The sequence below is a fragment of the Suillus discolor genome (genome assembly GCF_016758755.1).
Source record: "Suillus discolor strain FC423 chromosome Unknown F5147scaffold_378, whole genome shotgun sequence".
NCBI classification, from domain to species: domain Eukaryota; kingdom Fungi; phylum Basidiomycota; class Agaricomycetes; order Boletales; family Suillaceae; genus Suillus; species Suillus discolor.
In genome coordinates, this window is record NW_024541625.1 from 1 (window position 1) to 11,256 (window position 11,256).

Sequence of the window (11,256 nt, forward strand, 5' to 3'; positions counted from 1 at the left end):
GGCGTAAGCGACCGCCGACTACGTACCGGCCATCTCTAGTAACATGCGGGTTATCAAGTTCGTGTCACCAGCCAACACCCGTCGTCGTCAGCTCAATGACAGGCATCTTCGACCTTGTCTTCCTCATCAGATATGTCAGCGCTCGTGTATGAGAATATCGGCATGTCAGGCAGAGGGGAGGGTTATGCTTACCTGCTGCATCCGCTGTTATAGCATGATACGCAGAAGGGAGCAGCAGAGGGAAAATATGCGGCGTGGATTGGGAAGTATCATTTCGGATGGTGCCCACAGCTGATGTCTTCCGCCACGCATCTTTTCCCGTGTCCATTTCATAAAGTGGACTCAACAGTCCATCCGTCCGGCTTACGAAGGCAGTCGCAGGATGGCCCAACTGCAAAGCGATACGCTGATCGCCAACACTGTTCGATTTCTTGTGTCAGTATCATAACTCGACCCCATCGAAAGATCAGGATTTTTGTCCATGTCTTGATTTGTACACGAGAATGCTGATACTGGGCGACGTCGGACGTTATCATAATGGCCGTCGGTCGCAGCAAGCTCAGATCTCACACGGAATTCAGCTTGTTAGACTGATTAGAAAGGTTGAAGGTTCCGAATTCTTGTTATAGGAAAGGTATCTGGTTTTCTCCCATATCAGACCAGTGTTGATGACGTGCTTTTACTAACAGACTGGCGTTGACCAGTCATCACTGATCAACCACGTATTTGGAGCGGACGAAACGGCGGAAAACACGGTGAGCTGAACGCGACGCTTCAACTAGCACAACTACTCATACTGCCAATAGATCATTGCGCGCGATAAGCCAGGCGAAGCCAGCATCGACCATGAGTTCATCTCACCGCAGAACGACAGGTATGTTCTCCACGATAGCATAGGTTTTGAACCAGGGGAAAAAGACAACCTGAGAATAGTCCAAGATTCATTGACCATCGGAGGGACATGTCTCCACAACATCAGTTGCATGCTGTTTGGTAGAGATTCTATTTCAAGCACTCCGTTATGGTGGACTGACAAAATACATGGAAGGCTTTGTTTTCAAATACCCCGTGCAAGTGCACATTTGCTAGAGACGGGAGCAGAGGAATTCCTCACATTGAAACGTGATGGAACGCTGGGAAACAGTAAGTAAATCGATGACTATACCTTTAGCGACAAATTCATACAAGAACTCGCAAAGAACAAAGCAGAAGCCGAGGTACTCTAGTGTGTACCAATACCCTGACGGGTTCATGCGTGCCTCTGAAATGTAACATTGCAGCCGAAGATTGTTATAGGGAGACCCTTGCCCACCTGATCCAGATAACTGAAAACTGCGTCGGTCAGCATTCTACGCCCGAGGCTGTGATGATGACCTCCATCGCTCGGCGAGTACATCCTATACTCAAAATAAAAGCATTAATTAAGTGAGTCTTACTTGCTTCATTCTTATCTCATGATTTACGCAGTGTCAGGGCTGGTAAGAAAAGTCTGTCCCAGTTTCGCGTTCATGATACAACCTAAATTTTCATGTCTTGCAGGATATCGTCAAGCGCTTGTGTCATGCCCAACGTTCAAGAACCGCAAGATGTGAGATGGTCTATATGTGCTTCACACTGACATCGTCGATGTGTGGAACTTCCGCGACCCTCATAAGGTGATGGCTATCTTATTTGTCGTCGTTGCATCCGATCTAACGTGATTTGTACGTAGTACTTGCACAGCCAAGTGTTCAGCGCAATGATGATGAACATGGTCGATAAGATAGACGTTGGACCGACAGCTGATCCCACCAAGACCGCGTAAGCTGGTCTTTTATGTTACAGATAAATTTCATCTCAATGAATATTTGCACCAATCGCAGCAAGTGCCGTACTTGTTGTATGGTTTACGATATATACCAAACATCGTACGGAGAGGCGTTGTTAAAAGGAAAGCCAGCTATGTCGAAGATCCTGTCACGCTACAACATTATTCAGAGACCTATGAGCATGAGTGACGAAAATGGGCCGTACCTGAGCTTGTGTATAACCATGATTGTTTGCAATTTATCACGATGCTTCATGTCTATCAGTCATGTCAGAAACTTGAGCTAAGTATTTAGGTTTCTGAGGCTAGCTTCATCTTCATCTTATTTTCAAAATAGTGACGAGTACATATCAGAAGTATCGACGAGATTCACGAGAACGAACATCGATTTCTCAATTTCGTCACTGCGCAGGGTCACTGCGGGGTCAAATGATGAAGCGACGAAGAAGTTGGGTTATACTAGATGGTCCCACGAGTCCGTGTGTCCCAAGAGTCCGCGCATTGACTCTAGCACACGCAATTCTGCACAGAATCCTTATCCATGATAGATCTGGATTCGACCAAACATAATACACACTGCCATATATTTTTTTTGAAGAAAATCGAAGTAGATCTTGTTCCATGGGCAACTTATCAGTGCGAGAGGCATAGAAGGCTCACTCTAAAGGTCAGATCTCCACATATAATTCTGGAATATTGTGAGATGGTTATATACATGATTAGAGAATACTAAAACAAATTTATTCGGGGCACATGCTTGTCAGGATCATCTGCGATAAAGAAATAAGCCCCAGACGTGACAATCTGCCCAAAGCGTTACATAGAGACTGTGTAATCAAAACTCCGCAATGCCGAAATGCTTTACACATGCACAACTTCACAACATTTAAACGGTGCGAATTCTGCGGAGCGTGAAAAGGCATCGCGGCAGACGTGTGACATAGTGTGACGAAGTGCGCGAACTCTAGGGAAAATGCACTTTTCTGCGCGGTAACTCTCCGCTGGACTCAACACGTCAATTTTCGAAAAAAAAACTAGCAGACGTTGTACTTTCGATGTCACGCTATCGAACTGTCAAAGAATTAATTTTGTTTGTTTGTGCGATGTGGAGTAATAACCGTTTTGCCAAAAATGCGCGAACTCCCGTGGACATCTAGTAATACATAGTGCTGCCGTGGTCCGGTTCGGTCCGGTTCAGAGGGTCCTGGACGAGAACCGAGAACCGGACCATGGTCCGGTTCTGCAAAATCTTCAAACCCCGAACCGGACCACAGAGAACGGTTCTCTGTGGTCCGGTTCGGTTTTTTTCTGGTCCGAACTCGAACCGAACCCGAAAATTTTCAGTGGCAAGCACGAAAAACAAAACATTGAAATACTAGTTTACACATCGAGTAGCTACTCTAATGACGACTCCATACCCCTCTGCCTCTGTAGCTGCTGAAGATGCTGATGTGGCCGGCGCTTCAGAAAAAATTGTGATGCTGGCGGCCACAGGATTCTCCGAAAAGTGGAAAGCCCACATGATGAGAGCCGTATTGATGAAGACTGACCAATTCGCGAGGACACACTCTGACATTTTCAAGTAAGGCGTAAGAAATGGTTGAGAGATGAACAATACTACTCACCGACGGCCAAAGCCAAAAGTGAAAAACCGGAGATCAACCGGAGATCATCGCGTGGGTCGCGTCCAGCGGGGTGAGAGACAACGGGTGAGAGACAGAGGGTGAGAGACAGTGGGCGAGTGAGACACGGCGAGCGAGCCAGCAAAAGCCAGCCGGCAAGAACAGCAAGCGAGTGAGAGGGGATGCAGTGAGGTGGCGGGCATCAACATAGGCGCAGGTGGCGTGGCGTGTGATGGGTTGTGTGCTGGTAGCGATGGGTGCTGGCCCTCGAGGGAGCCATCAGCATTCAGAGCACAAATACGCACCTCTGCAGCATAGCGCAAGACACAATCCCTCCAAAATCCACCTTGACCACGCCTAACATATCCACCTCCAGTAAAAGGTAGTCTTGCGCAGTGTTGTAGCCGGTCCTCAATGAATAGAACTTCCTGTTATAGAGGTGAGCGGGTGAGAGACTTGAGAGTTTAATTAGTTAGTGCTTACCGGTATACCTTCGAAAAGGCTAAATGTAGCTTGATTAATCAACAATGTGAATCCCGAAGACGACAGTCTGACATCGAGGCAGGTGTTGTCGAAGTCGAAGTCGATAAGGGTTCGGAATGGTTCGGGAAGGCCGAACCAGAACTGGACCATTTGGGAAGATCTAGAACCGAGAACCGTTTTCCGGTCCGGTTCTGGCTGGCGCAAGAACCATGGACCGAACCGCGGAGAACCGGACCAAAAGTCCGGTTCGAACCATGGTTCTGGACCGGACCGCGGCAGCACTAGTAATACAATGTTTATAATTGAACACACCTGCAGGTTCTACTGAATTTTCTGCCATCTCATTGCAATAGCTATAGCAATTCTGCCAAATCGATGAGAATTGTGCTCATAAGTATATGCAGGATATGAAAGCTGGCCGTCGTCCTATAGTGTTTCTTCATTCTCAGAGATATCGTTCGAGATCTCCCTCTCAGAATATTCCATAACACCTCGCGCAGAAAATGTGTTTCTCCCTCGTCGTCGTCATGTTCGACCCGGGGTCAAACTTGCATCACAGATCTTGATTGCTGCACTACTGACTTGGCCTGTTACGATGATGGCGTGAGTATGAGCAGGTCGCTGTGCAACCAGGATTCAACCACATGACTCACCTGCGCGCCTTAGGGCGATTGCTACTGCGAGTACTAGTCAATCGAAAATCGAGCTGGCAGCCCGAGTGGCACGTCGCGACAGTGAGTCACATTTCTGCTTTCGCTTTGGTATCATGATTGATGGTACATACCTAGTCGCTTGTCGTTGTGTAGCATTCATGTGGCTTGAGGGCGGTCGATTACAGAGTGGTCGACCTGCGTTGCTGTGGCATCTACATCTATAACATTCTAGGGGACTGTGTTAGACACGATCAAACATTGGGTGGGTAACTATGCTAGAGCAGGGATAGGTACCTGGGCTGTTTGCTCTCAGTATTCTGAACTGTCCCAACCTCTCCTCGCCTAGTCTTGCGCAAGCCCAGCTGATGCGCTGAATAGTTCCTCGTTACAAGAATGATGCTTGTAATCTTGTAATATTGAGTCCGTCTTGTTATACTCTGGCCTCGCTATTTCGTCGTTGCGCAGGGTCACTGCATATTCAAATGATGAAGCGATGACTGAGAGATTGGGTCACGACACAATGTTTGTAATTCAGCACACCTGCAGGTTCTGCCGAAATTTCTGCCATCTTAGCAACAACAATTGGGCCAAATCGATCAGATACGTGTCCGTCAATATAAAGCTGGCCGTCCTCCTATAATGATTCTTCATCCTCAGAGATATCATCCGAGATCCCCCTCAGAATATTCCATAACATCTCGCACAGAAAATGTGTTTCTCCCTCCTCGCCGTTGTTGTTGCTTTGACAGCATCTATGTCTGTCAGTGCATGTGGGAACACGGGTCAATATTGCACTATAAGTTCCGATTGCTGCGATGACATGATTTGTTACGATTATGGAGTGAGTATGAGCAGGTCGCTGTGCAACTAGGATTCAACCACAAGACTGACCTGTGCACCTTAGAGCGGTCGTAACTGCCAGGGATAGTCGGTCGAAGGTCGAGCGCTCAACCAGAAGCCAGAGCGGGGCACCGCGACAGTGAGTTATGTTTCTGCTTTCGCTTTAGTATCATGGTTCATGGTGCAATATCTAGTTTGCCAACCAGCACTCTGTTGTTTTAGACAAATTTTAGTACTGCTCGAGCGACGTGGGTGTTTGAATTTATCTGAAAATGATCGGCTGTGCCTAGTCTTGCTTGCGGTCCACTGAGCTTGAGTTTGAGTGGTTGTCGAAAGTTCGAAAGACTCGGTATACCTAGTCGCTTGTCGTTGTGCAGCATTCATGTAGGAGAATCACAGAGTGGTCGACCTGTGTTGTTGCAGCACGCCATCTACATCTATAGCATTCTCGGGGACTGTGTTGGACACGATCAAACATTGAGCGGATAGCTATACGAGAGCAGGACGGTGTTCTTCTCCTTCGGTAAATGTGTATGCTTGAAGTTCGTGTGAATTTATGGTCTGTATACATACCGCGAAGTTCCGGACGTACTATCATTCCCTGTACACGGCCAAACGTGGTTTTTGCTTTACCTAACATTTGACGGAAGTTCAATTGTGTACCTTAGTCCGGTCGCAATTAAGCACGCAAGGAACCAATTAAAAATATATAGACCAATGGTCCTAGCGATACAATTTTTTGCCTGTATTAAGAACCAGTGTTTTGAAGGGCCTAAGAAAGGTCTGGCAAACAGTGATAGCACCCGCAAGTGATGTAGACATGTCACTGTAATATAAACCTTAATGTGATGCTCAGCTCGTGAGGTCAACAAGTCATTGCTCGAATATCTGGCAAACATCAACACTGAGGTCTAGGTGACCACTATAGTAGATCTAATGCAGATTGCTTGGTTGTTGTGATTTCAGCTCAGTGCTGAGACCCGCTCAGTAATAGTAAGCTCAAGCATTGCATTGCAAATTTTGAAACAGATTGATTTTTGGCCAGAAGGATGGGAGAAAATAATACATGCATTGTCCTATTCTATGCGTAAATAAGGTCGACACAAAATACATGGGTATGAGGTACATGGATGAATGTAGGAATCAATATTCCTGAAAGAGAGGAAGCGGGTATAGCATAGTTGCGAGATCATGAAATTTCCTCCACACACTGTTATGCTGACCGTCGGTCGGCGTGTGCGAACTAGGATAGGTCTTCTTAGCGACGGCTCGAGTGAGCCTACTGAAGCTAAGGGTGGTTCTCGGCTTGACGGAACGTCAAGGGTTCCTCCGGTGATCTCGGTAAGACGGCGCTCGTCGAGATACAGGGCTAGCGGATACGGCTAAGAAGCGGGGACCGACTTAGAAGTGCGGTCTTAGGCAGCTGAGCTGGGAGGCTTAGCTGAACAAGTTCTGGGATGAACCTAGTAGATTAAAGTAAAGTCTAAGTACAATAATCTGTCTACTTATATGTGCTACATGTAAGTGTTCAAGCTCAGTCAGTAATCTATAGTATATCTAGGATCTATGATAACAAGACGTGAGGGTCAGATAAGGTACATGAGGCTTAACCTCTGATCAAGCATGCAGCGCCAAGTGCGACTGCGCATAAGTACATAAGGCGCCAAGGGCACTCCGGATCTTCATGAAGCGACATGTGGTATACATGCGCTGATCTAGGGTGACCATGAGGCGTACAGCCTCCATGGATCAGGTACAAGGCCATCTAGGCCAGGGGTGGTGTCACAGCAGTCCAGACCGCTGTCTTTCTAAGTGCAGGCGGCGTGCCGCCGCGTCGGGAGTCTAGCAGAGTGGGGGCTGGCGTAGGCAGAGCTGGGGCTCCAGTAGGTGTTATGGATGCCTGTAACACACACCAGTCCGGACGTCGTCGGGCGATCACTCACTGCCTGAACCAAAGTCAGACATCCAATAGGTGATAAACTCGCCCTCCATGCCAATCTTTGGGTCCCACAGTGGCCATTCTCGGTGCAGAAATCCAGGAAATGCTGCAACAAATGCCATCCAAAAAAATTCACGGCCCCACAACCACACATCTGAACGTGTCAAAGAAATATTGTTCACAAGCCAATCTTGAATGGTATCGGCAAGCACTGCCCAAGTCCGACCATTGAGGTGATTGAAGCTGGGTGCAAGAGGAAAGAAGGGAAAGCTGCCCTACATATAATGTTATCATTGACGTATCTGTGTGGGCAGTCCAATTACCTCTGGTAGACTATTCAATGATGGGCGACCGCTCAAAGCAACATGTAGGCTGATACATTCTACAATGGGTGAAATTTGACTGGCATATGCTTCAGGAATATGGATAGAGACTTTTAGTGGCTGAAATTTTTTGTGAGATGGAAGACGACGCAAAAAAACATTGACTGACAATAAATGTGGGTGGGTTTTGCAACTGTGACTGTATGTTTCCGACAAAGCGGATAGATAAGCAAAGAGAGGCAAGACTAAGTCCATTTTCATCGTATACCGTATCGACATGGAGAGTATCCGTGCTGGCTCTTGTAAGAGACATGGTTGCCAGAGGTTTGAAGGTGTGTTGAAACAATGTTGCAAGTTGCTGTTGGTCATCATGTGAGTTCAAGTTCTGCTTCATCACAATCAACAATCGATCAATCCAAATTCTGCCACCAGATCACTCATGCCCTTGACCTCACTGGACCTCACCAGCATGCTGAACATGTGTAGATGCTCATATAAGAGCATATGAATACTCTTGTGCGGGCACCTATCCATGTTCATTTTCTCAATCATTCAAGTCAAACAGTAAAACGTTAGAGCCTCACCAATGTGGCCGAAGAAGAAAACTGTAGACTTGGATCCTTTTGGTCAGTCTTATGTCAAAGCCTTCAAATGTAAACTAATTTTATTTGCAGTGTATGCACAAGCCAGCGAGACGGGCCATGTTATATGCAAGGTGTGCCCAAAGCTAAGGGATACCATCCTGACAATGCGCCAATGTCACATTGCTGCCCATGACCGAACAAAGAAGCACCAACGGAATCTCTCACATGCACTGCACCGTAGCCATGCAACCCCTCCACCCGGTTTTCAGCCCAACATTGACTTCAACATGCTTGAGCCATCCGACCTGACCTTACACGATGAACCTTCTTGGGGCCAGCCACCTTCTGATCCTATGTCTGAAAATGTGACACCTCCACTGACAGATACTATAAATGACGATGCGGAGGATGACGAGTCTTACTTCCCGATCAAGGAGCTGTGGCATGGCACAGCGTCAGCATGCACATTTTTGCATGTGGACTACTATGAAGAGATGCAGGCAGCTCTTCAGCGAGGAGAGTCGCTGTTTTCCTGTCCCTTACCCCCCAGCTCTGATGAGCTGGGTATGGAGACAGATGATATTGACATGAACCTTGATGATGGTCTCGAGCCGGACAATCATGGAATAGACCTTTCAGGTACGTACAGTCTGTTTTACATTCACACATTCCATTATTAATGCTACAGCCAGGTGTATCCCCAGAAACTGATGGCCCAGCTTCAAACTCGGAGGTTCCTCTGGATGCACTGACTTTTCCATGGGCGACAACATCTGTAAGTTCTGTCATTCTCCCAATAGCTACACTCACATTAACTCTAAAAGCAGGAATTTATCACGCATCTTCTCTTTAGCTCACCCCATCTTCGATTCTCCGAAGCACAAAAGAAGGCCATTCTGAATTGGGCAACTGCGCTCGGGGCAACAGGTGTCCCCTCACTTCATAGTCTCCAGAAGGCACAGGATAGGATCAAGGAACTCGTTGGAAACCCGACTGAGAAAGTTACTGCGGCCTCTGGCAATATTTTTTATATCAACTCGGTAGGCAAGGCCATCGCAAAAGTAAGTCTTGGAACTAGTATCGTCAATGCGCGTTGGCTCACTTGTTGATCTTAGGATTATTCCAATCCACTCACGCAACTGACTATGTGGGACTACCCCGAGGATGGTCAAGGTCGAATGTCGCAGATTCACCATGGCGAGAAAATGCTTCATGGTCTTCCCGACAATCTTGCAACACCGAGTGTTCATGTTGACGGGAACATATTCTTTGTCGATGAGCTCCTCCAACAAATGTCGAAAGACTATTTTATTCCTAAGAAGTTCTTTCAGGCGCAGGTATCTGCTGACCATGACGCTGAAATATTGTCTTTGGGACATTCTGTCACTTGGACAGAGGTAAGATCATTCTAATCATGTGACTTTGACTCATCCAGCATTGTATACAGGAGGGATTTTCAGTTGATCCTGAACAGGTCATCACACCAGTATCAACGTTCTCACGCACCTTCAAGGATATTCAAGCTTGCTCTAAGGAGTTTTCATGCGGCTTTACAGGTGAGCTCGTATCATGCTCATCTTGATATTACTTGATGCACTATCTCAAGATTCGTCTTCTTTGCATGCCCATCTCATGCCAAATCCCCTTCGGGAGAAATCAGGTGGCCGCATGGTCTTAAGCGTCCCGCTCATCGTCTTCATGGATGATGTATCGGGAAATATCTCAAAGCAGTGGAATAAACACCACGTCGTATATATGTCGAATGCTGCCATGCCCTGTGAAATGCTTGAAAAAGAATTTTGCATCTGATTTGTGTCGTCATCACCCCACGCGACTCCCTCGGAGCTCATGCGAGCTGTGACGCAATCTATTCAGTATGTATGCTATTATATCAACTACTTGTGTCTGATGGGGATCATGCGCTCAGAAAGGCTGCAGATAACGGTGTTATTGCGTGGGATTGTAAATACCACGAAGAAGTCATGCTCATCCCTCACAGTATCTTCACAGCAGGCCGAAGAATGCAGCCATGGCGGGCTGAGGTGCAATTTTTTTTGCCGGATGTGCAAAGTTGGTGGCATGACTGTAGACAAGAAGTCTGATGCGGGTTACTGTAGTATATTCAAGGTTCATCCAGACATTCTGTGTGTTTCTAAACTAATGTACTTATAGTCCGCTGAACTTCGAACACCAGAGGAAACGCTGGCGCAGGTAAAAGAGCAGGTCGAGCTTGCAAAACTGCCTGGTGGAACCACCAAAATTCAGAGCGCTGTGGCATCAACAGGGACCCGAGATGCAGCTACATCGGCGATCATAAATTGCCTTCTTGAGCTTGGAAAACAGCTTCGCAAATGTGAGGCCAGGAAGCCTCCCATTTCTGAAGCGGATGTTTGTGTACAGCTTGACCGTGAGCTTGAGGCTGCGCTAAATGGTTATTCACTTGATGATCATATCAACCCACTTCTTGGTATGCCAAGTGTCAATGTTCATCAAGACACGCCCACGGAAATCCTACATACTGTCCTTCTCGGTGTCGTCAAGTACTTCTGGGGCCAGACAGTATGGATACTCGATAAAAATCACTTGCTCAATACATTCCAGATGCGACTGGAATCTGTCAACAAGGAAGGCTTGAATTCACCGACTCTTGGAGCAGAGTACATCTGCCGTTTCAAAGGAGGTTTGATTGGCAAGCATTTTAAGAGCCTTGCACAGGTAATGCCATACCTGATCTACGACCTTGTTCCACGCTCAGTTCTCGATGGTTGGACTGTGATTGGCAAGCTCGTGGTGCTTCTCTGGCACACGGTAATTGAGAATACTGAAGATTACCTGGTGCATCACACTCTCATCTTCAAAAGTAGTTATTGTCTCATTCATATTTTAAGGCCAATCTATCATGGACGATCGATGACTTTCTCAGTATCAGCGCTAAATGTGTGCCCAGTATCCTCATCACGAAGGCAAAGTTCCACTTCCTCCTCCACCTTCCAGCTTTCATACGG

General features: G+C 47.0%; 1 protein-coding gene across 1 annotated transcript; it reads right to left on the reverse strand.

The window, feature by feature from the left end:
- Positions 1 to 3,051: 3,051 nt before the first annotated feature.
- F5147DRAFT_842342 (uncharacterized protein) lies at positions 3,052 to 4,252 on the reverse strand (the record flags this gene model as incomplete). Its single annotated transcript, XM_041444419.1, has 4 exons — positions 3,052 to 3,376; positions 3,433 to 3,857; positions 3,913 to 4,172; positions 4,225 to 4,252. 3 exons carry the CDS (start codon positions 4,250 to 4,252, stop codon positions 3,477 to 3,479), a joined length of 669 nt encoding a protein of 222 aa, XP_041284236.1. The 3' UTR covers positions 3,052 to 3,376; positions 3,433 to 3,476.
- Positions 4,253 to 11,256: the final 7,004 nt, after the last annotated feature.